This window comes from Megachile rotundata, chromosome 8 (genome assembly GCF_050947335.1).
Source record: "Megachile rotundata isolate GNS110a chromosome 8, iyMegRotu1, whole genome shotgun sequence".
In the NCBI taxonomy this organism is placed as follows: domain Eukaryota; kingdom Metazoa; phylum Arthropoda; class Insecta; order Hymenoptera; family Megachilidae; genus Megachile; species Megachile rotundata.
In genome coordinates this window covers 17,662,300-17,689,915 of record NC_134990.1, presented here as the reverse complement: position 1 = coordinate 17,689,915, position 27,616 = coordinate 17,662,300, and the positions used below count along the sequence as shown (strand labels likewise).

At 40.5% G+C, this 27,616-nt stretch overlaps 1 protein-coding gene across 7 annotated transcripts in view; it reads right to left on the bottom strand.

Moving 5' to 3' along the window:
• wake (ankyrin repeat and fibronectin type III domain containing protein wide awake) overlaps window positions 1-27,616 on the bottom strand; it is a 75,711-nt gene that overhangs the window by 24,866 nt on the left and 23,229 nt on the right. For 6 of the 7 annotated variants that reach the window (XM_012297279.2, XM_076534449.1, XM_012297274.2 and 3 more), the window contains 4 exons: window positions 9,809-9,957; window positions 9,459-9,584; window positions 8,962-9,151; window positions 5,633-5,889 (listed from right to left, as the gene is read on the bottom strand). In XM_012297279.2, the coding sequence (XP_012152669.1) occupies window positions 5,633-5,889; window positions 8,962-9,151; window positions 9,459-9,584; window positions 9,809-9,957 (722 nt within the window). The remainder of the gene's footprint in view (window positions 1-5,632; window positions 5,890-8,961; window positions 9,152-9,458; window positions 9,585-9,808; window positions 9,958-27,616) is intronic. The other variant, XM_012297275.2, reaches the window with a different exon arrangement.

The following is a 27,616-nucleotide window of genomic DNA, read 5'->3' as shown; positions in this document are numbered from 1 at the left end:
GAAGAGATCGCTACAAGAAATGAGAAAATAAAGTTCCTCCGTTCCACAATTCCCTACGTACTTTCTCGAGCAACGGTACCGCAAGTTTTCTCCGATAGTTTCTTTTGAAAACGTTAACTTACACCGAAATAGAATTTCGTTTTAAAGAGTAACATGTTGTTTGAAAAATTCTTGCTAGAACAAAATTGTACTTATCGAGTAGAGAGGTTTGAAACTTTAATAAAAATCATGTACCGAACACTTGAAATTTAATGAAAAAAAAGAAAAAAAATCATAGAAAGTATTTTAGGGCACCCGGTATGTCGATACCTGCGTTACAGGTGCCGCCCTTTTCCGGACTGTTTTTCTTCGAGTCTGCGACAGGAAGAAGGGTGAGCGTTATGCTCGTAACGGACTGTTTTAGATAGCCTATGTAGACGCGTAATTTAATGCAAAATTTGAAAGGGGCAGGAGACGAAGAATTATGGGAACGTGCAATCGGATCACGTTGATCCATAAATGCTACTCGGTCATTTATCTTCATGATATTCGGACAGTAACGTATAAACCGAACTCGTAATGCTGCAAATAGGAAGACTGCAAATTATAGTCATAAAAAACGTATCACCAATTCGTTACCATGTACATATTTGTTAAACTGAAAAAGCTTATTCAAAAAGATACATTCATTCTTTTTTAATTCCCAAAAATATATGCTTTTCATTCTTCTTAGCAAACCTGTTAAAAGCTAAACTTATTATCCGATGCACATTACGTGGACTATTTATTGCACTTAAAAGCGAAATTATCTTCCATAAAGAGCATATTTTGTCGTATATCGTTTCGCTGAGAACGAAAGAATGACGAGAAAAGAAATATCCATAAAGCCTCAAAATGCAATTCCCCTATGCTTATTCTCGTGGAATATTCCTCGAATCGTAAAATCGTTACCTAGAAATCGTCTGGCGATTCTCTTGCTGAAACGACGACAATTGCCAATATAACGCGTCTATGGAGCACGTGTTCTGCGCTTTTATCGAAATGTAATCTAATTTTCCGATATCGACAAATTTGCAGTATTCTGATGCAACCGTTTCACGTTTTACGAATCTACGTTCCATACAACTATCATGTTTCTTTGACGAACAAATTCGAATGCCTCAACATATGCGACAAAGTTTGTTGGAAGTAATTTCATTCCACGAGAAAATATTTAATCCAGAAAAATAGGAATGCCACAAACTTCCGAAACTTTGAAAAATGCTTAAATCCTCCTTGACGTGTCTCATTAATCGTGGTAGTCAGAGAGAAACTTTCGGAAATTAATATCCCACGAATTTATTTCGACTGAATACATATAGCGGGTTTCGAAATACTGTTAGAACTCGGAAACATTTTCTATATAAAATATGAAATGTGTAAAACTAATTATGAAATTAACAGTCCATTATTGTTACGTCAAATATGAACATTTTTTTTTTTAATAAAAATAAAAAATCGAGAAGATTAATGTTAAGATTATTGTTGTTATAATTTACTTGCAATAAAAGGTTTCTTTAGCAGGTAACCTTTTTCGTATAAATAAAAAAAGAAGAAAAGAAGAAAACGAGGCTGAAAGTGATTATGGAGAAGCTGGAGGAGAAAACTTAATTGCAGGTAAATTAAACGCGCGATTCAAAATGAAGCGGCTTAAGCAACACAGAAAAGAATTAAAAAAAATATAAAAACGCTACAGTTCTTTCGAACAGGTCCTTTAATCTCAATTTAAAGCGTGATCGTAGCTGAAAAGTATGACGGTTATTTCAGTCCAGAAAATATTTTTGCTTAAGAAAAAGGGAAACGTAATTTAAATATTTCATCTTCTTCGTATCGTATATTTATGTATAACGTACATTAATCACATGACAACGATAAAATAATCTTACGATTAGACCGCAAGTATTTTCTTTCTCTCTCCGTCTATGTGTAATAAATGTTAATTAATTGTTTCGTAATAATAATCCAAATTCGATCCTTACGTCGCTTTCACTCTAGCGACGTCTATGAAATCATTTTCCGCGGAGCTACTTTCGACAATTTCTTTTACCCGTACAAGCCTCGAAACGAAAAATGTCGTTTATAAAATAAGTAAATGCTACATGTGTTGAAAGGTACGAGTTGTAGCTTTTCCAATAATAGCGAAGGGAGATTACTTAAAGTTTTATCGGGAAAAGCTACAGACTTACAAGGTATTAGCGTGTAAATATAGGAGGGAAGAATATGAACGATAGAAATAAAAATAAAAATAAAATATGAAAACATACCCTAAGATTTCATCCGTGTTTTTCGACGAAGACTTTCCGAAGGTTTTCCGATCAACGAATTAGAAAAAATGTGGCGGGAACGAGAGGGACGTGAAAATTTTCTTGCCGAAAACTCGCCGGTGAAAGACGGCAGCCGGGTCGTCGTTGCACCAAATGCAGAAACCGGTTTAGTTCTCTCTTTCTGGGATGCTGTGGCAAGGTCCTCCACCTTTTGCACCGTGTCCCTCAAAGATGTGCCACGTTCATTTTCGTCGGGTCTCCTTCCCCGGGATGTTCTCGATATCTCGCGAAACGAAACTGTTTTTTCTTTGGCCGCATCCTGCGGCTATCTCACGCTTTTTTTCGCAAGCTGAAAACGTCACCCTCTGCGCTTAGACTTTCCCTGACTTACTTATTCGACACTCGAGGCGATATTACTCGAGGCTGTTCTAGAACGACACCTGTCTCCTATCGGTATCTTTTTGTGACAGGAATTTATGATCATGCTGGCATACTTGGAGTTACCGAACAGGAGACGTCGACGAACTTAATAATTCGACCCTTTGCTCTTCTTGATTATCCAACCAAGTTCTTCTGTTCGATAAACTTTACCAAACATCGAATATTTTTTCAAACATTCTCTTAATTTTCCATCGGTCTAATTAATTTTATTATCATTTCCTACAGATCCTAAAGATGCTTCCAGAGATTCTAAAATTCGTTTAAGATTCAATTTTCAGCAATTTGATCCTCTGTTATAATATCGCCGCAAAAGTAGCAAATTATCTAACAATTTTCTGAACAACTAATTGGAAATTAATGAACAAAGTTGTTAGCGAAACGTAAGAACGATGTTTGCAGGTAATACTCAAGAAGGAAAGAAAATTAATACAAGTTACAAAGGGTTGATTTACGGAGTCTCGTCGAGGAACAAAGTATCTAATCAAGAAAGCCATACATTAGAGACTGAACGTTGGCTGGTGTCGTTTGCCAAAGACTATCGTATTCTGTAAAAGCGATCTCGTTACCGCAGGTTGGTCGAATTACCAGAAAATCCAGGCCAACAGAGGGTGAACGTTCAATCGTACGCTTTCGATAGATTCAATCGGTGCTCCATTGTATCTCGTTGCTTTTCACGGGTATTTCGCTTGTGTTTCACGAGTGCTTCACGAAGAGAATTTGGTGGAAGAAACGCGAACCGCTTCTCGCAACATCTTCGAAGGTTTTGACGCCACGCACTGCACCATGGGAAACGAGAGTGCGAAATCGACGCGAAAATTCAAACGCGAACCGTCTCGTTCACCTGTTCACACGCTAGAAAATCACCTGTGGGGACACTGCGGGAATTGAATCATCGGATTGCGACACGAAACGAAAGACCTTTTCGTGGAGAAACAACCGTGCACGCGAACAATCGTGGACTGAGAGCCTCTTTAGACAAGCGACTCCGAGTAGCCAACCGCGTGACCGAACACGAGGACGTAAACAAAGCGTGCAACACGATTGGACGAGACGCTACCTGACCATTCAGGTATACTGGCTCGTTCATGGACGCTTTCTGACCTGACTGTATCACAAAGAAATTCTATTTCGAATAATACCAAGCTTTGCCGGTAACAGGTTCATCGATGGTACAACTTGTTACCTCGAACCTACGCGATATCGCGTGCCTCCTTTTTCTGTTATTTCGGTGAAAATTTTCAAAAAATATATACGTATTGGATGAGCTAGCGGTTTTAATTATTTTCGTACAAGTTTCAATTTAGATAGATAGCCAACGAATAGCAGCAATTATATGTTGGAAAACCAAACGTCTGTGTAAAAGTGAGGTTAAGTATAATTATTCCTAATTCAGCTATCGTTCCAAGTACTCGAAACAGGAGGATATCTCTTGAATCGAAATGCTAACACCTCGTTTATTTCTGTTTCTAATCAATGTTATTTATTATAATTTTATAACGTTCCAGTTATCGCATTAAGATATCCTGTAACAAGAAACCATAAAGCCTCTGATATCGCTGTGCTATTAAATGTATCATAAACCTAATTTTCCCGAAAGACTGAGTAATTTTATCGAATGATCCTCCTGGTTAATTAACGAAATTCATAAAAAAAACATATTAAATGGAAATTAATTCTGGCTCATGGTACATTGCTGACAGTCACTGACACCGGCTTTAATCTGTTGTCCACGATGGTAAAGGTTACGTCGACGATAATCGCAAACAGCAAAACGCGTTACGCAGAGTTAATCGTCTACGCTGGCGTATAAATTTACTATGAATTTATAGGGTGAATCAGACTCGTAACGATCTTCACAATGGTCAAGCAGCTTCTTTTACTTTCACCTCATTGTTTACACGCTCGACGTACAGTTACGTTCCTGTAGAGGAGGTTTCCTGCTGTTTCTGAGCAGTCACGCCACGTGGCCGAAAAGAAAATTCGAGAAAGAGACGCGGAGACGACGAAGTACGACCTTCGTCTGGTCAAGTTCGTAGGCGATCGGTTCGGGTTTAAACACAAGCCAAGTAATCGAAGGTGCACACTGTACGCGTACCATGGAATCTCGTGTTACGGATGCCAGAATGATCGGGACACGTGAAAGGACCCCCCGAATGTCACGAGATTCACGAGGCTCGTGCACTGTGCACCTTTCTTCGGCGGGAACGTTACTCCCTTCTCGTCGACCAAGTGGGGCCGACCGGTTCTTCTCCTCGCGTATTCTCCGGTCGCTGGTTAAAACTACCTGGCGATTGGTTGGAAATGGAACTCGTACTCAGGAGCGTAACTAACGTCGGTTGTTGGCGCGAGGCAAACGGGAATAAGGAATTAATTATATCGAGATAATGTTGGGATAAATAATTGTGGTAAAAATCGGAGCCTAAAATGGAGTATTCTCTTCGTTGTAATAAAGGAATTCGTTAACGCGCTCGAAACAATTACGCGTCGCCGAGTCGCAGAACCCCGATTCTCTTGAAGCGCGATAATAACGAGGCGTTCCTGCAATTTAACTTCAAACTACTAGTGCTCCCAGCGGTCGGAAACTTTTCATCGTTCGATTGTTCTTCGAGGACAAGCTCGTGCGCGAGAGGCAGATTCAACTCGGACAAATATCAACGCGTTTCGTGGCTATCGAGTTTAATCGACGCCAATAAGTTCTACGAAATATTTCGAGAATACCTGACATTCATCTTTCGCTTGTCAATATTTTTACCGCAGACACGAATTCAAGAAATAAATGTTGACAGAGCACACATGGAATCGCGTTTTCTACGCGCTTACGGATATTCCACGGTCAAAGAATGATAAATCGAATTCCATTTCCGTACGAGTTCTCGTAAAAAAAAAATCAGAAAAGATGGGGCACTTACCCAGTACCGCTCTCTGACCCTTCACCCTTCTTCCGATGTTTGGCGAGACGAGGCTGAGTCTGTCACCTCTGGCACCCAACAGGGGACTCGGACTCCTCCTCGGTGGTGGTTGATCAACGAAAAGTCCATAACTACTGCCAGCGTTCATGGTGCTACTGGTACTGACAGTTCCAACCCCTCCGGTGGCACTCCATTCCGCCACGCTGTCGATTGAACTGCTTCTTGGAAGGCACGAACTAGTTGTGCTGCAGTCTCGTCTGTCAATCGGAAAAATCCATTTGCACATTTTCGACCGATCGTAAAAATTTTCTATTCGATTTGCGACACGATATGGAAATTTTATCCGACAAAGCTACGCTGTTTCTTAAAAAGAAAAGGAACAATTATTTTAAGTGGTAAGACCAGCAAGCGGTAATTAAACGTTCGTAATAATTGAACAGTCGAATATGACATTCGGCAAATTGGATTTATTAAATTCATAAAGACCGAACGGAACTTCAAACATTTAATTTTCACCCCATTTAACCATTCGTTTACAACCATCCTCTTTCCAGCGTGTGCTGACCTTTGGCACACGCTGCACACGCACACAGCGCCTCATGCTCCAAGGCTATAGTCGTGTTTTTATTCAAAATTGCATCGATGCAATAATATTAATCTCGTTTGGCTAACGAATCATCTTTTTTCTCCGTTTCGTCTGCTTTTACCGTTCAGCGTTGCCTGCATTACAATTGATAAAATTATTCTGCCGAATAGTATCTTTCTTTATTATCCCTGGATTTTTTATTTTTAACAAAATATATATAAAAGACATCGATTTTTATTCAATTTTCATTGTTCGTTCTCTCTTATTGGTTCATCCATCGCGAGTAAGCGGAAGGAAGAGAAGAAAAGAGTAAGGAACATGAATAATAGAAGAAACCCGATTGAAATTTCCAGCGACGGCAAATCATCTCTTGCTCGAACTATTTTTTGTGTAATATTTTTTATAACAAGTGTATATTTGAAAATCGTCGACTGAAATATTTTAGCTAGAAAAATAAAGAATACACGGGAAGCGGAGCGTACGCGGCACGCTTGTAAAGCAGCTATATTCGCAGAAACCTTTTAAATATACCATAAAATTTCCTTATTCTTCTCTCTGTAGTCCTACGAATATATCTCGTAGAAGCAGCCAGACACGAAACGACGTTGATCTCTTCAAACTCGAGATCCTCGCTCGCAAAGAAATATAGGGAAAAATGAAAAATGGAAATACGCCGGCTTCGAAGAATTTTAATATTCGCGGTACTGTGCAATGAATAAGAGTAAAAGATTAAAAAGGAACCGCTGCTTTGACCGTCAACTAAGGCTAATTAATTCGGACACTTTGCCTTTTCGGTCACGACATTCTCTATTTTCAATGTTGAAAGGATGGCAAAGGAAAGAGAGAGAAAGGACCATCTTTATACACGCTATTCGACTAGATTGGGCCTCCAGATTACAAGCTGGCGAACGAGAGGGTTCGTTCTGATTTTCAGCTCGTCAAAGTAACTGGAAGAAGCTAACCTCCGAGGCAGACACACTTTGTCTCTTTGCAGGTCTCTCGTGTTTTCGTTTCACACCCGGCGCCCAGCATTTCCCTCCACGATCATGAAAGTCGGATTTTCTTTCGCTTTACCGCTCTCGCGACTATCCACGTTTCGAATCATGAATTAATTGCCGTTACAAATCGAATTACTCTCGATCTCGGTTATCTGGTCAATTTATCAAACGGTGCCCCGATGAATTCGAAACGAAGATAACTTCGTTTCAAATTTCAATATGTTCTTGATTAGCAAAAATAATACCAATAATAAAATAACGTTTCGAATCGATTCTAGAATCTTTTAACTAGACGGTTGACCGATAATATTCTTCGAGTTGTCGTCGCTTCTTCCAGTTTCTAATTAACGCAGGTAACTCTCTATGCGTCCTCTATAAAAAGAAAACTTTCCATTGCTCGCTCTTGGTGGGCAAGTCGTCTTTTTATCCTCATAATTATCTCCATTCAAATTATATAGCAGTGACATAAAATTACCCAGTTGGCGGCGACCGATAATCGCGAATTCGTTTTATCTCGGTAAAAAAACACAGTCGTTTCACTTTGTCTGCCATTGATCGTAATTTAATGTCCTTCGTAACATGCATACGCGTAACGACTCGTTTGTTAGTCGTTTGCAAGAAAAAATGCAATTTCTTGCTCTCGTTACTTCGAGCGATCAATGGAAACAGCGTATTAACAACAATTTCTATTTTTCCGCAAAATTGCAACATCGCGCAAACATTCTAAATGCGATGAAATATTCGATAGATTGCGGTTCAAGCGTTTGAACAACATATTAATTTCGTTGCATCTCGCTATTTCAAGGAAACGTGTGAACTATAAATAATTTTCAACGCCACCGGAGGGAAGATAATTGCTTTTCCTCTTGGCTAGGGGATAAGGTTTCAGACTTGACGGCGAAGGAAAGGTCAGACACAAGAGGAGATAACACTAACTGTGATAAAAAAAAGAAGAGAAACCATCTACTCGACCAGGTTAAATTCGACTATATTTTTCCCTCATGGTGGTTGAAGCAACTTAAGATTAAGCTCCTTCAACAGCCGAACAAAAATGATCTCTTCTTAAGGAATTTTTTAAATATTTTTAAAAGTTTATCTAATAACTACAAGTTTAACGCGTTAATTGCCATCAAACTTATCGATGGCTATGTCGAGAACTAGAAGTAGATCGGATAAGCAATCAAAGTTTCTAAGCTTCCCGTAAGACAAATTCGGCAGCATCGACCAAATAAACAAACTTCCCTTCGCGAAACGGAATAATATATTTTTGGGGTCGAGTGGTAATGCGTTCTTTGCTCGAAATCGAGTTTCATTGGTTAAAACGGGGCCACGTCCATTTGCAAATTGAACCTTCTTCACCCTTCACGAATCGTTCCACGAGAATAAAACGCGCATACATCGCTGTGGTTTAACCCCTGTCCCTATACACATTTGTTGCACCGCGATATTTCCCCCGTGCCGTGCGATAGATCTTTGTTTCGACGGGCTTGGCCGTCGCTGATTACCTGGGTTTTAAAATAATGCTCATAGATCGTTGGAACGGTAACGGTAAAACGAACTCGAAATAATTAAATTTTGAATGATACGATAATGATAGCAAAACAAGGATAGATCAAAAAGCGTGTTTTCTGCTCGATCGAACAATGTAAGGAGCGACGGTCTCGAACTAATTTTTCGAGTCTCCGAGGCAATACCTTTGCCGTGCACGTTTTAGGGATACTACGCTAACCGATTTCGTGGCGTACCTTTCCCAGGAGAGTCTTCGCGGGATTTCATCGCTAGGAGTGAAGCTCGGTCTTTGGTTCAAGAGCCTGGCCAGCCTGGTCAAAGGTTGAGAACCACCGATACTAGAGGTGCTCAATAATCTACTGCTTCTTGTCGAGTGTTCCTTCGAAGATTCTCTCGCTTCTGCTCCAGAATCTGAAACACGACGTTCTAAACAAAGCGAAAGAGCGTTAGGAATAGATTCCAAGAGACGGACGCTATGATCAGGATACGATCAAAGAGGAAGTGACGCGCTACGAAATTATACTTGCATACGTTTCTTTCTCTGCTAGGCAGCAGACTCGAAGAAGGGAGGATATCGGAAAATTTTTGAAATATCCGCTATACGGTATACCTATCGGATTTTCTTTTTCACGGAATAATTCTTCGCGAAGGAAATTCGTTTATGTCTAGAAGACAGGTTCAAGGATCGAAGAAGTGGGGCTGTAAGTCACGGAACAAACTTCCGATATCTTACCTATCGTGTCATTCGTAAAAGATATCCTCGGCGTGAGCAACTTGGTGCAATGGGAAGCGGTACTCCCACGTTTTGCGGAACTTCCGCTCTCTGCAGGGGATGGAACGGATAGACCCGTTGAAGTTGCTGTAACCATTCAGAGACGATTGTATTGTTTCTTCAATGGCACTGCTATATACACTCAAGCTGTTGCAAATAATGCACACCATGATAAATAAAGCATTTACGCACAATGTTCCTTTACCGAACATAACATTTTGTAGTTCCCCTTATATTAAAAATAGTCACAAAAGTTTGCACGATTTATATGAAAAAAGTAGCGATTGATAGCGAAAAATATTTGGACATACCATTGTAACGAGCATCGATCTGGGCTTGCAGAATACTTAATCCAGGCGCAACGATGGCTGGTAGAGTCCTGGATCGCAAGAGTGGTGCAGGACGTCCTCCAGAACCTCTCGTTGATCTGCCTTCCGGTTTGCATTCTACCGTAGGAATACTGAAACAAAGAAATGACTGGTCAGAAAAATGCATCGTTTTTATTTGGATTTATGGTTTCGCGTTGGCCAGGAAGAAAAGGTCAGTGGCAATGACCCGAAGTAACCCCTCGCACAAACGAACAAGGAAACCGTTGTCACGAGATCGGGATTACGGATACTGACTCGCAGGAAGTTCGTCTAGTTCTCGAGTGCTTTGTCTCCCGAGCAGAAGCAACGACTTCCTTTTATTCCCCTTCGATGATCACGTCGGTGTGTATAAAAGCAGCGATGTCACGAACCAACCACTGAATTCTGCGTTATTCTCTCGATTGAACGAACGTTTATTAGACGAACAGAAGAAGATATCGAAAATCGCTGGAAAATCTAGTCCGAGCGGAAATCGCTTCACCTCCGATCCGGAATCGAATCGCGAGCATCGGCCAATTGAATTTTCGTGAAATTTTTACTTTTATCGACATGCACCGATGCAAAATTTCATCCCGGCTCTTAAATTGACAAACTTCTAAGCTTCGGATCCAAACCCGACAAAGTTTGGAATTCATTTCTGTAAACGACTTGTAAAGCACACTATCCAGAGCATTGTCGGAAACGATCCTTGTACTGGAGGGCGTGTTAACAGATCTTGTTTATTCGGTGTCAAACAAAGAACAAGAGACATTGTCGAGACAAACTTCTCGGATGTTCAAAAGCTTCGCGCTACCAACTTCATCGAATTGCGGTAAACATATTATAGACGCAATTGCGTCTCGTTCGTGTTTCGGCCGCTTCGTGAACTTTCTATCGTGTCACATTTTGCATTCGATATAAACTTTTAATTATTAAATAAAAAATTCCAACGTTTCTCAATTTTCTACTAAACATTTGCAACACGATTCGTTAAAAAGTTTTTCGTGCCTTTCCTGTAACTGAAAAAATACTTGAAGTTTGCGTAGAAGGTTGCTAAGAAGGTAAAAGATTTGAATCTCAACAACTCGAAATAAGAAACTCGATAAGTTTCTTAAATGGTATATTTATATTTACGATTTTCTAGACGTTTGCGGTAATGTCTTGTAACAACCTCTCCGGCGTTGTAAGCTACTCTGAAAATATTTTTCTATGACTCTGCTTTATTTTTCAGCGCCGTTTTACGTCGCTTGTCCTCGTTTCGTGAAATTAAACAACCTCGAAGTAGCTGCAAGGGTTTTGCTACTTGAAATTCTGAAGAAAGCGTTTCGAGCGAACGTTAACGAAGCGAGAAAATGCCGAACTTTTAGGATACGTTTGTAAATTTACTATCTTATCGGATAGTTGATTACTCGATCGCTATTATGATTGTTTTACAAGTTTCAGTAAGTTGTTCGATACCTGAAACGCGAAACGTAAACGCGACACTTTTAACGAATTCAGGCTAAGGCAATGAACAAATTACCGTTCGTAAATCGAGCTCGAAAACTGTCTCGCTTTTTCTCGATTTTTTCCTCGCAGACCTTCGAAATTCTGGCAAATCGAAACAATAAACGTCAGGGAGTGAAAAGCGAGAAGCGCGAGGAGAAAAAAAAATAGGAGAAAAGGCAGAGATATAGAGGGGGCTGTATCTCGTTCGACATTCATTTCGTGGAGCGGTCTTCTGCATCGACGCGCTTCGATTCAACCCCTGTTTTTTCCGCTTCGAATCACGCCGTTTTCACGCTCTCGTTGAAAATCGGACGACCAGCAAGCGTAGTAAAGACCGATGCAAAGTGACATTGCTTCTCGAGTAAGAGGATTCCTCTTGGACGAAGGAACATCGCGTCGAGCGTGCGAGCCTAGTAAACGGGACTGAAACTCGAGGGGAACTGTCTGTTTTCCAATCGTCGCGGTCATTGAGCATGCTCGATATTCCTTTAACGAGCTTTCCATCGATCTTTAATCCTCCGACTATGCGATACTTGTCTCGAAATTTCCGACGCCTTCGTCTTTCGTTTCTTTCTTCCGTTCTGTAAATTTCTTCTAAATTTGGTAATACCTTTCGATCGCGGCAACTCTTCCACATTCGAAGTGTCTGAACGGAGTTGTACAGGATTTGTAAACTTTACCCAAGATGCTTAACTTTCCTTTCTTTGGAATTTTTCCCGACATTTGTATGCGCTTCTGAATTTTCATCCATAAATATTTGTAGCATTTGTTAAGTTCGAAAAGTACAATTTGTATCGACGAAGTCCTTTGGAAATCGTGACGTTTCTTATAAAAACCTATTTTAATTTTGCAACGAAGAGGTAAAGGAGAACGATACTGTATTTTAGCTTCGCCTACCTTGGAAATACTGAAAATTATCGTGGAACAACTACGATTTTGATTGTTATGCCCCAGCGAGTTAACTGTGTACTAACTCGATGTGTGCTAACGCGATGGGTACAATTAAACGTAATAATCACGCGAAACTCGCTGGTTTAGTTCGCGAATTGTCGCAGCGTCGTGCTCGTTTCCGAGAATATGTATGCTGCGTACCATGCATATAACTTGGTGAAAATGAATTTTTAAACAGGACCAAGAGTGCCAGCCTGAAGGGGGATCTACAGAAGCCAGCCAGGCGTTTGTTTACCGTCTTTTCTCATTAAAATGTCGCACGAATTGCACGAATAACAACTACTAATGACGCAATTAGACTACGAAATTCGCCTTAATTACATCAGATAACATGAAAATCCATGAATTTTGAAAGCGGCTCTTTCTCGAGTTAATTAATCAAAGCAATAAAGAAGCTTTTACTTTTTCACAGAGACAAATCCCCGACCTTATGCCATTCGGCTGGCGCAAAAATAATTGCAACATTTTAATGGGTAACTTGAAAGTTTAAATTTAATCGTTTTTGCATCGATCGAATACGATTTTAAGAGAGCGTACTTTCGAATATCGACGTTGCGTCGTGCATTTAACATCCGGCTCGAAGTTCTCGCCTGGAACGAAATACATCCATCTGGACGTTCCCGGATAAAAATTATTCGAACACTCGAGTCGGAGATACGATATTTCGAGCACGATCCTCCATAGAAAGAAGGAAAGAAACTGTTTGCTCGGTATAAATCACACGGTCTTATCCAAGGTGATCAGCTTTTCCAATGACAAAATTTCGCTCGGAACACGGTAGCGAAGCTTTCAGAGAAATCGTGAGCTCTCCTTTTACCGAATCCTGTGAAACCCGATTCTCGTCGATTTTCATCGCAGCATGAAAATTCAGCTGGCTCTCGTGCGAACTCTAAAGAATAACCAGCAGTTTTTTAACAGTCGAAATCTTATACGTCGATTCTAAACACTCGGATCTCTACGTTGGTAAATCAGAGAGAACGAAAGGTTCGGAATATTTCGCACCGTTATCATCGACAAAGCTCCATTTCAGTGGTTCGCTAGAAAATCCGAGTAAAAGTATCGAAGAATATTAAGCGAATTTTCCTCGATGAGAGCCGACGAGAAGACAGAGGACGTCGTATCTTTTCTCGGTTCACGACGGAACAAAGCACCGATTGAATTTATTTTTTCTTGTTCTTCCGTTAAGGACTCTACAGGGAGAGGTTTCTTCCGTGAGGATGCGACTCGAGTTTCACTCCCTTCGTTACTTGTTCGTTAGGAAGTCTCGATCTAATTCTCGGAATTTCCCGACTGTGGTTCTCCACGGGCGTGTCTGTTGGCGCTAGGTGTCAAATTAAGAAAAGCATCGTCTGGAATGTGTCGTAAAGCGACGTCGAAAGTGCAAGGAATCTCGTTAGAATGTAACAACCAGCCTTTCTACGAGTTGTACGATATCGGCGACTTCCACGAAAACAATTTTTCAGAAGGAAAGTACACCCTTGTTTCAGCGGCGGAGATTTTGCGGAAGGATCAAAGAAGTGAGTTATCGATCAATTCTGTAACGTGGGAGCTGGTAAGATTTAATAAAAATTAATTTAGCGAATGCGAAGGGAGTCGAGTTCGATAGTCTCCGATGCAAGGGGGAATGTTTAAAAGACTTTATAAGTAGAAAGGGGGTTAATTAAAAATGGAAAGACTCTTGAAAATAAAAAATCGATCGCGTACAATTATTGATCAAGTCTCTACCGTGAGAGCGAGTACTTTTAGAGTTTAGAGCACAATCTGTCGAGCTAGGTAGAGCACGATGAATCAAATGAAGCTAAACTATACGAAAAATAAAAGACCTTTGAGAGCAACGTGACACGAACAAACATGTAGGTAAATTGGTGTACATTGTGCTGCAAACGGATTTCCTAATTGGTATGTACAAAGCAGATCCAATTTCCTAGACCTAAACGATAATAAAATATTCAAAGAGCGTTTACAGAACACCTTTTTAGCGAGCGCAGCGACCAGCTACAACTTTTCTGTTGCAAAAATGAAGTTGGCAATGAACCTAACCTTCGTCGTAAGATCAACCAAAGGAGATTCGTTTCCCTTTCGCGAAGACTTATCCCGGTACCTTTTCTAGTCCCGCAATATTATCGAATTACGCAACGTTGGCACAATACTCTCCTGAACAATGGAGTCACGCTTTCTCCGCGCAATTTCTCTCGTACGTTTGGCCGCTAATAAAGAAACCCCGAGAAGACTGACGAGATCGGATTTTAGCGAACGAACCTTTTCGACGATGAACGCGTAAGCCATTATCGTGGTCGAGAACAAGGAAATGGTCGATGCGTTATATTTAACGTTTTCATTATCACGCCGTCCATATTTCGACGGGGAACGAATCGCCATAAAAATCTTATCACCCTCCTATAACGATTAACGATCTATAACTTTATTAACTATTTAGAAGTATATCTGATTGAATTTCTCGTGGTGAAGAGAAGATATTGAGAGCAGGATGGATTAAAACTGAAGGAATTTTTGCATCGTCCTTCGATATTGCGTAGGACTCCGAGAATTTCTGCGCGCGCCGATACAACGCACATCGTATACAGATAAATATAGGAAAAGCGTACTTAGACACTGGAAAAGAATCGTCGAAAATAACTCGAGTCTATTAACTGAAATTCAGATATTATTAACGAACAAATTGGGTACTCGATCAAAGATATCCAGTCTTAAAATACGATCGATCGTCTGCAGTATTTCGGTTTTCATCCTCCGACAGCTCGTCTTAATGTTTCGCGGTCAATCACATTTACCTGACTATACCAAAATCGTTTAGACAGAAGTTCCCTTGATCTATCGTGGTTTCTTTTTCACGATAATCTACCTCGAATACGATAGAAACAAGAAGCAATTTTCTTCTTCGCGAAACGTATGAAGCTATCGCGTATAAACATCTTTCCATCGGGATACGTTACGCGTTCCTTAAACAACTTTGTTCTATGATCGCGAACGCACGAATCGGGTTTCAACTTTATCGGGCGCGTTTAAAGACCGCAAAGAAGAAAGAAAAATTGTTTGGTAGAACGCGGAGAACAAGCCCTCGACCTTTAGTTCCCCTCAATTTTGTAAAAGAGCTTGGGGAGGTTCCGCGAATAAACGAGTCGATGCAAAAACACGATTGGCTCGGTATGCACGGTTCCCGTCGATCGATTTTCGTGGTTGCTCGACCGTCTAGGAGCAACGATGCATGCATTTTGGGCGAGAAACTCTCGACTAACCAAAGATTCGGTGGAAAAGCAGAGGAACACGTACGTTCGGCTCGACCTAAAACGCGAGAACGTGACCAAACTGGGAAAAATACTGTATATATTTCCCGATTTCGGAGACCTGTTTCTAGCTCGAGCGACATATGTAAAATAGAGCACGTTTTCTCTCATGGAATATACTCGTATTTCCTTGATAAACCTGTTTAGATTTAATTATCGTGCAAATTTGAAAATTTATACGAGACGTCTTTCGACCAGCATGAATAATTAATGGAGATAGTTGCGTATAGCGTGCAGTTGGAGAGCTCTGGCAATTTTTCATTTCGTTTCGAGTGGATCGATTTCGGTTCCGGTAAAGAAGGGGAGTATTCGGCAGAAATTCGACCCGGAAGATCTTAGTAGGAATATCCTCCGATATAGTAAAATCTGCGCTTTCGATGATGGATTACGACGTCGTAAAAACGAAAATCTTCGAAATTAGAATTAATAGGTTCTCGTGAAACACGATATACTACACGCGTGTTGAACTTTCTGGCATCCATTACCGCTTAACATCCTCATAAATTTTGCCACGATGTCTGGTCGCGATGTAGAACAGCCTACGGGCACACGTTGCGAATGCTTTGCATTCGAAAGATAAATTATAGTACGAACAAACCCTTGCTACCGTTTAATAAATGCGCCATGAGAACGTTTTAAGACGAAATCGAAATGCGTCGCGTGATAGAATCTCGCAAAATATTTATGCGCGAACTATAGCTGTTCGATAGAAAACGATAAGAACAGGAGAATATGATGATACTAATGATAAGAGAAATGAAACTTGTGGACGCTGTAACAAATTTCGAATCAAATATATTCTCGCTCGCGTTTGAAAAACACAGCAATTTTTCAACGGCAGAAATTAAAAATTAACTTCACCGCGATACCCGACAAAAACTGCATCGGCGAAACATTATGCCGCAAAAATAATGGCTCATAAATTGAGTGAAACGGCGTAACTTCGGTAACGGTTTTGCGCGAAACATTACGAACTTAAATGAAATATTTCGAGAAATAAAAAGAAAATTTATGAACGAACGGTATACTTGTCTCGCGATGCATTCTCGAGTCAGCCTTTCTTCTTCTCGCTGCTAGGGAAAAATTCATTCCGTATTTTACATTTGCAGCTTTCCAGTGACATTATTTTCCGCTTTTGGACTCCCTATTATAACCCACGCTAATTGGAAAGAGAAAAAAGAGATTCAACGAGAACGAGCTTTGTCCCGCGAATCTTTCGCGCGCGGAATCGCGTATTGTTATCGATCGCAGTTCCACGCCCGCAAACGAGAGACTCTTTTCATGCTCGTTTCAGCTTACGAAACAGGGAATTATCCAATATTGCGACACATTCTCGACCAGTTTCCTCTCGTTTTCTCTCGTCGCACGATAAAATTCATCCATCCGCTTTCTATCGGATGCGGCGTAGACGTTGCTTAACTAATGTCGACTTTGATATTTAAGAATTGGTAATCTCGACGAATAAGGATTATCGATGCAGTTTCGAAAACGAAATAAAATTGACTCGCGCAGCATGGAGAAAGGAAGGTGGCTGCATTTATCGGTCGAAGAAATGAAAGGCACGCGGCCAGTAGTCCCAGCAAGCCTGTGATCAGCCAAAACGGCCTTCTTGGATAACGGGAGGATTAGCTTGTGTTTCAACCGTGATCAATAATCTTTCTGGTCGTATAAATAGCAACCTATCGATTTTCTACCTTACAGACAGTTATTCCTTATGCTTTCTTATCGCGCTGTCAATATCTCGAGCTTAAATTTCGTCGAGATAAGAGTCCGTTGTGCATCGATTCTTTTAAGCTTCGAAAAAGATGCGCATTTATCTGCATCGTATATGAAACGAATCAGTGTACTTTCAGAAAGAAATTAAAATGCTTCTACCAAACGAGTAGATCGTGGATAATCGAATAAAGTTCGTAGTGGTACAATTCTTTCCGGGCCAGCGAATTTCGCGTTTTGAACCGTCGACGAAGAAACGCGAAAGAACCGGAAGAAAAATCCATTAAGCAAACAGAAAGAAGTCGACTTCCCTTCGAGTGCTGTCTACGACGCGTTACTGTTCCATTCGTTTCTACTCTTTTTCCTTTTAGCATCTGCCTTGTTCGCGTTAACAATACTCTCGTGTATTTTTTTTGCCAACACGTTTCCCATTTCTATCTTATTTTTCAAGATGCTCTTCGTCATTCCTGTCATTTACAACTCTCTCGCGGCATCCTCTTCTTATTTTTCCCGTCTTCGAAAATAGCTTTTCATCTCTGTTTTCGTTTGCCTAATATTAACATGCAATTTCGACGAAAACTATGCACGCTATCGGTTTGTTTGTTACGATTATTATGCGGTTAAACCGGTCTGTTTGCGCGGTGAAATTTCATCATTAAATTAGACGTGCTGCGAGAGATAGTAGCGAACTGTATAATAAATATTGAAATCAATTTGTGAGGATTTATGCGAAGTTTACGCTTGTATTTTTCACCACTTTCTTTGCCGGGTCCAATCTCGTTCGAACTTGCTAAAATAGCGTTCGAAGAAAATTGGCAACTGCAAATAGTAAAAACTACCAAGCTATAAGGAAAAGAAAGTTCCAAAAACGTTTTAAAAACTTAAACCATTGAACCGTTCTCGAAAAGGAAGCACTTTCAACGAGCTTCTCGAACGATTGTAAAATTCGTCGTTTTTTTTCATCGCGTTGAAATTCGATCCCGTTCGTTCTACTTTGGAAACTGATCCGTCGACTGTTTGCCTTTTGATCTTCGACGATCTCGAATACGATCGTAAAATCGATAACAAGTATTATCAAGTATTCGAACTCGTCGCCCCGATAATATCAGCATTTTTCTAATTATTCGTGTTTAAAACGATACCATGATATCCGAAGAAAGACAAATAAACGTGGAAGGGGATAAATATCGGATGCTCGAACACGCATACGATGAAAGATCCTATCCATCTTTCGAAAGCTTATTCGGCCGAATAAAAGCATCGACAAAAGTGGCTTTAAAATAACAACTCGTCGATGGATTTCTACGAAGCGAGAACGCGTAAGAGGTTGGTGAAAAGACGCAAAAAGGGGTGATGCGTTTCAAACTGAATGTTTTGAACCGTCAATCAAACCTTTTGCAATTACGATCGGAAAATTGAGACGCGAACAAAGCTGACGGCTAAACGAGACTGGATAAAGCGGCCAAATAATAGTTGCGAAATCGTACGCCATCTTTTGTTCTCTTTCCATTGTCCATAGTGTATCGACATTTCGCATTAAACGACTTTAAGCCGACGACGGATCATATCCCGCAGTTAATATTTCCGGAAAACTTGATCGGATCTTCGTATTCCTGTTTGTTCTATGTCCACAATTTTCACTGAATAATTTCGGCGAAAAGAAAGATGAAAATTTCCATTATCGCGCAAAACCGATTAATCTACCCTGTTCTCGGAGATAATCATCGTCGTTGCGCGTGGGTTTTGCTGCTAAGCTGACCGGTAGGCGTTGTTCGTTTCCTTTTTTTTTTGCGCTGAAAAGATACGCGGGGAAAAAAAGATCTTCTATAGCGATTTTTCTTTATTACCGAGAAAGCCGTGTGCACCTCGCCGACGGCACGTTCTCAGCTTCGCAACGTGACGAGAAATTTTTCAAAGGAGGCAACAGTTTTCTTGCATCCCGGAAACCCTTCTACGGCCGTTGGATTTTCGTTTTCATTTACTTTTTACTCGACTACCGGTCGACTCGCGCCACTCTCTCATAATTCCTCTCGACACTTCCGGTCTTCCACGAGGTTAACGAATTTCTCTTTTTTATCGTTGAAAGATTGGAAAAGTTCGCGACACCCGAAGGTCTCGGAAACGAAACACGCAAACTGGGTCGAATCGTATTTTTAGAAAGATCGCGAATGGAAAAATATTATATTTTTGGACCGATGTTTCCGCGTTCTATAAAAAACGTTTCTAATTTTATGTTCAAAAGTTGAAAGCAGCGAGCGTGGGATTTCGACTGCAGTGCGCAATTGCGGCGTTGCAGCAAAATGCAAAAATTTAAATTATATCGCTGTACGAACATGGTCAATCGTACTACGCAGAGGAAAGGAAAATTCCGTGGAAAATAATTGTTAAAAGGGTTGCGTAAAATTTCGAAGCGGAAACAGAGTTGCTTTGTCCGTCGATTCGAACTCTGTCTCGAACAGAGAGAGAAAAAGTTACCAAAGAGCGAAAATTACGCGCGAACGAGCGACCCTCGGCGAAAAGACGAGTAAACAACACGAGAAAAACGAGGATCACTTCCTGTCCAAAGTATTAGACTTTCGAAGCCACTAAAATGCCTGGAGCTCCAGAACCAAGTTTCATCGATCTAACAACCAAGGCCGTAATAGTAGAAGACTAACCTCGAGAAACTTTGTAATCCTACGTGCTTACGATTTCGTCTCCGTATCACTGAACTAATTAAATTTCTCGAGTCTAGTCCGGAAACTTTACCTGTGCATTCTACATACATAATCGATACATAATATCGATTGAAAACGGGTAGACGCGAACAAGTTGACGAGATTGATCGATAGCGATACGTTTGTAGGTCGCCAGGAATTCAAACAAACTATCTCGATTTGTAGAAAGCGTGCACAGAGCGCTCTGCTTTTGTAGAAACCGATATAACGGTGCACAGCTTTGGAAACCACGGCAAACGACGTCGACTTTACAAGAGATAATAGAACACACTGTCCGTGAAAAGGTACCGAGATGACCCCGAGGCAACAAGATGCCTAGATTGTCGCGTAAACATCCTTGGGACTATTGGTATTCTCGAAGACGCTATTAGATCGTGAAACAAATAGAAGACACGGTGTACTAGCAGACAAGCGAAAGAGCACTAGAGATCGTCTGACAAGTAGAAAGGCAACAGTGTCGGTCAGACCAGTGAGACGCGATACGTAAATTGGCACAGTAGTAGAATGCGGTAGAGTTAATCGTGTGAAAGGACGATGTAGATTGTCAGACAAGTAGAATAGTTAGTGTGTATCGTCGGACACGTGAAAGAGTACTTTGTGTTGTCGGACAAGCAGGACAGATGTACAGTGTATAGCCAGACAAGTGGAAGGGCGCTACAGATTGTCAGACAAGGAGGCTATATCGTTTTTGTTCCAATTATTCGGCAATCTAGAGTTTTTCGCCGCCTGTCCGACCACGCGCTCTGCCTATTCTACTTGTCTGATCATGTACGCTACTTACTTTCTACGTTTTCTATTCGTCGTTACCTACTAAAAGTATTCTAAAGCGAAACAAAAATATTTTCTGAACGCGTTACAGTTCAAAAGGCGATACCTTTCGTCAGCAAAGGTACAAATTTCCGTAGCAGTGTCAGAAAGGATCTGATGCAATTTTATCCGGATATTTTATTCCCTTAGGGGTCGACTCGTCCATCGATATATTCCGTTCGTGACAAGAGTAAACCTGGTCAAAAAAATGTCAGCGTTTTACCGTGAATTTACGGTTGCTTCTCACGAAAGAGAATTCTCCCAGTATTATGCTCGCATTTTGCGCTGCACTTTTTCACGGCTAAATTAGATTTGTCTCGGTCGAAGGCGAAAGAGAAACTTGGAGATACTGTAAAAGAGAACGACGAGCGAACGACGAATCGACAGGAAGTAAAGAAAAAACGAATCCGGAATTGTCGATGAAAATCCTATACGAGAGATCTTCTCGATTTCACGTAGGTCGATAGCGATTCATCGGAAACGGCAAGACTGTCAATCAGATTTCGCCGATTCGACTGACGTACTCGTTCTACGTTACCGTCGAACTGAATTTCCTACAATGTGCGACATAAAGCGAAACGAAATGCAAAGTATTTAATTAAAATTCGCGTTACGGAGAATACGGTTCTTTCGAGAGTTAATAATCCAGACGATTCCAATATAAATATCGAAGTAATATTACCTCTTAAGGAAAAGTATTGAATTTGCGCTCGCGATCGAATGATCGTCGTATTAACGGATCAAATCCATTAAAAATAGAATTGTCGAGCGTCGAAACTGTCGACGAGTTAAGCACGTGGGTCAAAGTGTTAATGCATTTCGAGGTCGCCGAGAAAGATTCACCCTCCATTCATCGAGAAGTAAGTTCGCCTCGGCTCGACCCTTAATTGAGCCTTCGATTCCCATCTCGGATTCCAAGCTGTCTTCGGACAAAGAGAAGAGAGAAACAGGGAGAGAAGGTCTCCGCCAACTTGTACGAGCGAGCGACTTTATTAACGCGTGCAAGGTGACGAAGCGTGGCGGATAAACCTGTACAAAAGCGAGATCGAAAACTGGGTCATCGCGAGTTGGTTGTACATGTGGCTGCGATTTTCACAACTGCACCGCGACAGAATAGTTGCAAGGGTGAAAACGAAATAAAGCGAACACTGGTCGAGATTTAATCGATCCTCATTACTCTGGGGATAGAGACGAATCGATTCCATCGCGTATTTACACGTTCTCGACACCTTTCTTTCGAGCAGGAAACAAAGCACTTTTAGAGGGATTTTATAGCTTACCAGGACTTTCGATTCTTCTCCTCTTTTCTCTGTTCCGAAACTTTTCGGCTCTCTTTATATTTTAAACTCTTTAACTTTATATTCTACGTAATCAAAAATCGAGGACAACTAATCTCGACCTTACTTTTAATAGTCTACTTCGATACACGTCGCACAGATTTTTGGGTTAAGTACGAAACAAAGATGGATATCGCGTTACTACAAGTGTCCAACATGATCGATCTTCGTCTACGAGATCGACTATGATTGATTTGCTTGTTCTTGTCGTGTAACGCAATATGTATCTTCCGTGCTGATCTTCGCCCTATTAGAGTTTTCTCTCTTTCGGTTGCCCGTCAATTTTTTCCTCCATTTTATTCGCGTATGGATATAACTGTTGAATAATGTAAAATTTATTGTAGAACAGTGTCAAACGCGAACAACAAATAAGTTGCACCGTGTACGGAAACAAAATGTAATACGAAGAGTAAAAATCGAAGTGTAATTGTTCTTCTTTTATTTAGTAACTAAAACAAGCGACACAACAATGGAATTTTAATCCTTACAATTGCGTCAACCTACAATTACGAAATAGCACACAATACGCCGATTATCCCCCGAGTGCATCAATGTTTTATTAATGTTTCATGAGTTGAAAACTGTACGGTATAAAAGATTAAATTGTTATGTAATGTAACTAACGAACGGACTGCGCAAACACCGCGTACAATACAACAAAAAATGTTTAAATTAAAGAGTTGACACTTTCTGACACCGTGTTCGCAGGTTTCATGTTTTCAAATGCAAACGTTTCACGCTTGTGCAAATAACAGGACAAAATTCGGGTGGTATACCATTGTGAAATATTGAAAATTTTCATAAAAAAAGCACGATTTCAAACTTTCCACGGTCGTAGCTTGTCCACATAATTCACGGTCGAAGATACAGTTTACGCTGCTATTTTAAGTATTATTATTCTCTAATTTTTCGGGACTAAGGAATAGGCTCGCTATTTCGGGGAAATTTTCGTCAGGAATAAAAGAGGTTCCCAGAAATCTCGGTTCTCGAGGTTCCTGATCAAAGACCTGGCCTAGATTCGGCTCGTTCAGATTTTTAAGGCGATCACAGGCCCTCGAAGTGCGCTTACAATTCATTCGAAATCTGATCAGAGATTACTCGGACGTGTTCTACGACTCGGTATCGTCTTATCAAGAAATTCAGAGAAAACAAAGATATTTAAATTCCTGTTGCAACGTATTTCGTTCGTTTGAATCGGTTGTCGTATGGTACATACGTAGGTTTCTTCGAAAGAAACATCGTCATCGGATACGCCACAACGTTCTATCGTGGCAAACACTGTCAGGCTAAATAACGATGTGTCCATTCGACTGGTCGAGAAAATAGAACTGTCATTTTCCCTATTTCCTGGTGTCGTCCGGTATTCTTTAATCCCTTGGAAAAGGTAAGCAGGGTATTTAAGGCACTTCGACGAGTGACAAGACAAAGCGAAATAATGCTTTTATCGTACGCCTCTTACGATTAACTCCGTGTTTTCGATGATATTTTAAATTCTCAGTCTCGTAAAGATTGATCGATTCGTTCTATTTTCTTTCGTCGAGTGTTGGAGACTGTTACGAAACGTTCTATATCTTCGGTTTCCGATTCGTCCGGAAGAAAAGAATTTAATCGACGCATTCCAAGAAGGTTTGGCTAACAGAAAGCGTGATTAGATTCGAGATCGATCAGAGATTGATCAGGAAGAATAGTAATTGCCTGATGGAAAGCAACGTCTGCAAAGTGTTCGAGAAGCGATCGGTTTTAAATCGAATGCATTTAAAAGGTGTACGCGGGTCAAACGTTTCACGGATCAGCTGTATCAAAGAACAAAATGAAGCACCAGAGATTCGTGCATCTACGAGAACGGATTTTCAGTGTCAAAGGGAATTAGCCGGTTAAGTCTCGTTAAGGTTAACGAGCTTTTTTCTTTCCTTAATGAGAATCTCGTTTATAGTTTCACGAAAAAAATACACGGAAAACGAGGACATGTCATGAATATTTTTCAAATAGCAAAGATGCGACAGTTGATGCAAAAATAAGTTCCGACGATGCAACAGCGCTACGAATGTATAGATATGAAAAGAAATTTGCAGCGATTCGTATGCATATTTAGAAACGAATGCGGCAATCTTTCTTCCAGAGCGTTACCTGGCGATATTCTACAATAAAATTCCCCTTATTACTCGTCACGCTTCGCTCGCGTTCACACGCAAACTTTCTGCACGTCGAAAGAATTATCGTAGAACAGTTGCGTTTTAACTCAAGATACTCTGCTCGCCGAGGTCGTATTTAGAATATCTCTATCTGCATAGAAATACGCTGTCGATCGAATATTTATCGAGTACGTTGTTATTTGGAATTTCGTTGAAAACGAAGCGAAAAATGAGTTTTCTGCAGAGATTTAACGACAGGCTGAACGACATCCGTTCTCCGTAGATTCAAGGGAGCGTGACAGTTTCCAGGTGTAGGTAGGTCGAGAGGCTGACAAAATGGAACACACACACACACACCTGTACGGTTATAGTGTTGGCCATTTACGACGACACTGCGCACGTGTAAATGCAGCTAATGGTTTCACGGCGCCATTGAAAATGGTAGCCGAGCCAAGTTCCGTGAAACAGATGGTGTTCATTAAACGATGCTCCTTGGAACGACATCTTATACTCGATGTCTATGCGTTTCGACCAATTAATCGATTAATTTCTATTCTTCTTCGGCTCTTTATTTTTATCGACAACTTTCGAACGTTGATTAATAAATTCCATCGTATAACGAACAGCCTCTCGTTTCCCACTTTTCGTGTACGTTACAGGATAATATTATATACCCGGTATTTCTATTCATTAATCCTGGTGATCGAATAAATTACGCTTAAGCTGCCTCGATCGATTGGGTATTATTTTAAACAGCGAACACCGCAATTCGATAAGAACTTGTTCTAGAAAATAAATGAATTTCTTATCCGAAGAAGGGTACTTATTTATTACTTTCGACTGTCGCTTTCGACGTTCATTATCTACCGCCGCATAAATTCGAGTTGACGATGCAATTTATTATCCCGCAAACAAATACGCTGGACCAATGAATATTCATCGACATTACCGATCGACCTAGTCTTTCTCCGTAGCTGGTTGCTCGTCGAGCGGAAAATCGTTTACGCCGAATAATTTAAATTCACGACAGAAACGAAACCCGTTTACTTCTGCGGAAAGAAGGTATCGAAAGGTTGTGAGATAGGAAAATTGTTCGACCGCTCGACCTACGACGAAAGGTTCCATAATCGCTATAATCTGTCGCGTCAATTTTACCGATCGATAAATGTCCCTTTCTTCTGTTTCTCCTCCACGTCGACGCGTGTCCCTGTCCCAGTAGCGATCGATTATTATTCGAATCAACCTTTTCGAGTACCTTAAATTTAACAAAAATGGCCACGTACTTACGTTCGCATTCTCTCTCGTACTATATTAAACCCGTTGAAATTTGTTTCGTTTAATTGCCATCGACTCGAAGTTAAAAATTGCAAGAAGAGATCGATCGATACCCTCCCCCGTACATTATTTTGCAAGTGAAATATTGCACGACGAATAAGGTCATGTACGCAACTGATAAACGAGGAGGGAACGTCGATTAAAACTCGAATATCGAATCGAATAAAATGCGAGAAGTAATCCGGCGAATCGGTCATCAGGCTGATTACCGATTTGTTCGATAAATAGTCGGCCAATTTGCAGGCTACGCCACCGGCACGTAGCAGCAACGAATTTACCTCGGTTAACTTCTCCATCCTATAATTACCTGCATCGGGTCATACGTAACAGAAGCTACCAACTTCCCATAAACCTAGGGCATAGCCCGAATCCGTCGAGATTAAATCTCCTAAGAAGATCATTTTCAAGGAAAACACGAAATTTACAACCGCCGACGATAATATTTCATTCCCTGCTTAATAAAGCCGGCATCGAAGCGTAGAAAATGGAAAGTTTTATCTGCGAAATCGAGGAATCAAATTTTCGAGTAGGTACGTTAACACTTTGATATTTATACCTGCTAAAATATTACCAAGGGAATTATATTTGCGCGTTCCAGTTTACGTGCAATGCAAAATTATGAATTTTTGACTCGTGACAGTAACTAATATTTACGCGAGAGAGGTTGAAAATTAAACGAGATTCCATGTAGCGTTAACTTTAACGTTACACCGTAAAATGAAAATATATTGTACCGATAATGATATAGGAGAATGAATTTATAGACTCGTACTTCATCGAACTTCTATTAGAAAAACTTCTCCCCAATTATGACTGTCTTTCGCAGAATGCACGATCGACGAAAAATGTTTTCGTGGAAACTCGAAAGCGATGATGAATAAACCTTTGATACGAACATATTTTTCAAAGCAACAAAGGAAATAACAATTCGTGGAAATACCGGCAATATAAAGTTCGTCTCTGAACGATCGAACTGTAGCTATTCTCGCCCATAGAGATGCGAGAAAATATTTTCGCGAAAGAAGCTGATGCCACGAAAATTGAAAATAATCGGGAGAAAATAAATTTACCATCGGTGACCAAAGAAAAAATATTGCTCGTACTAGAGATAAGCGAGCAAAAGATCATCGATCAAAATCCTTATTTTCGTCGAACGTGATATATCGTTCGAGAAGAAAGGAAACAATGTTTCGTCGAAGGGTTACTATCGTTTATCAAAAATGTTTCCTAGATTCTTCGATAACAAAGAAGAAAGTTCGAGGTCCTGGGAAGTATAACGCCAAATTTGTGGCACACAAGGGTAATATTCTCTAAGTTTTAACATTCTGTAAATTTATCGATCGAATAGCGACGGACTGAATAATAAAAAGTGCAGGAGAAAAGATGCGCAAACTTGTCTTCGCACAACCGCAGAACATTACAGAATCATCAAATTCTCAGACATCTTTGTCCTCGCTTTATTTCCCCGTGACCGTGACAATCCTGTGACAATGGCAATTAGGGTTAGTCCGCTTCGAGGATGATCTTGAGAAAAAAAAGTGGAACGAGTTAAGAAGCAGCAATTCGTTCCCTCGCAATTTTCGCTACGAGAATACGACTCTCTCGAGAAAAAAGGCTTTTCAGATATACGTTCCGTTAAGAGTAATTGCATAGTATTAACTATGTACACTGACAACTGTGACATTCTGACATAAAACAGACCACTACTAGTGACATTTCTTTATAAGAGGAAAATCTGAACGTCTGCAATTGACTAAGGTTCAATCGTACGAAATTTGAGCGTGAAATTCGTAAAAAATCCTGTCCTCGAATATACGTAGAAATATGTCATAAACTTTCTCGCTGCCGGATAAGCGAAAATGTTCCTCCCAAGTTAGAGCGTTTCCCAAATGTAGGTGACACGGTACTCAGCGTGTTAATTGTTCGATTACAATACATTTCCGATACGAGTTATTGCCAGCCCCCATGGAAGTGAACTTGTCGATAG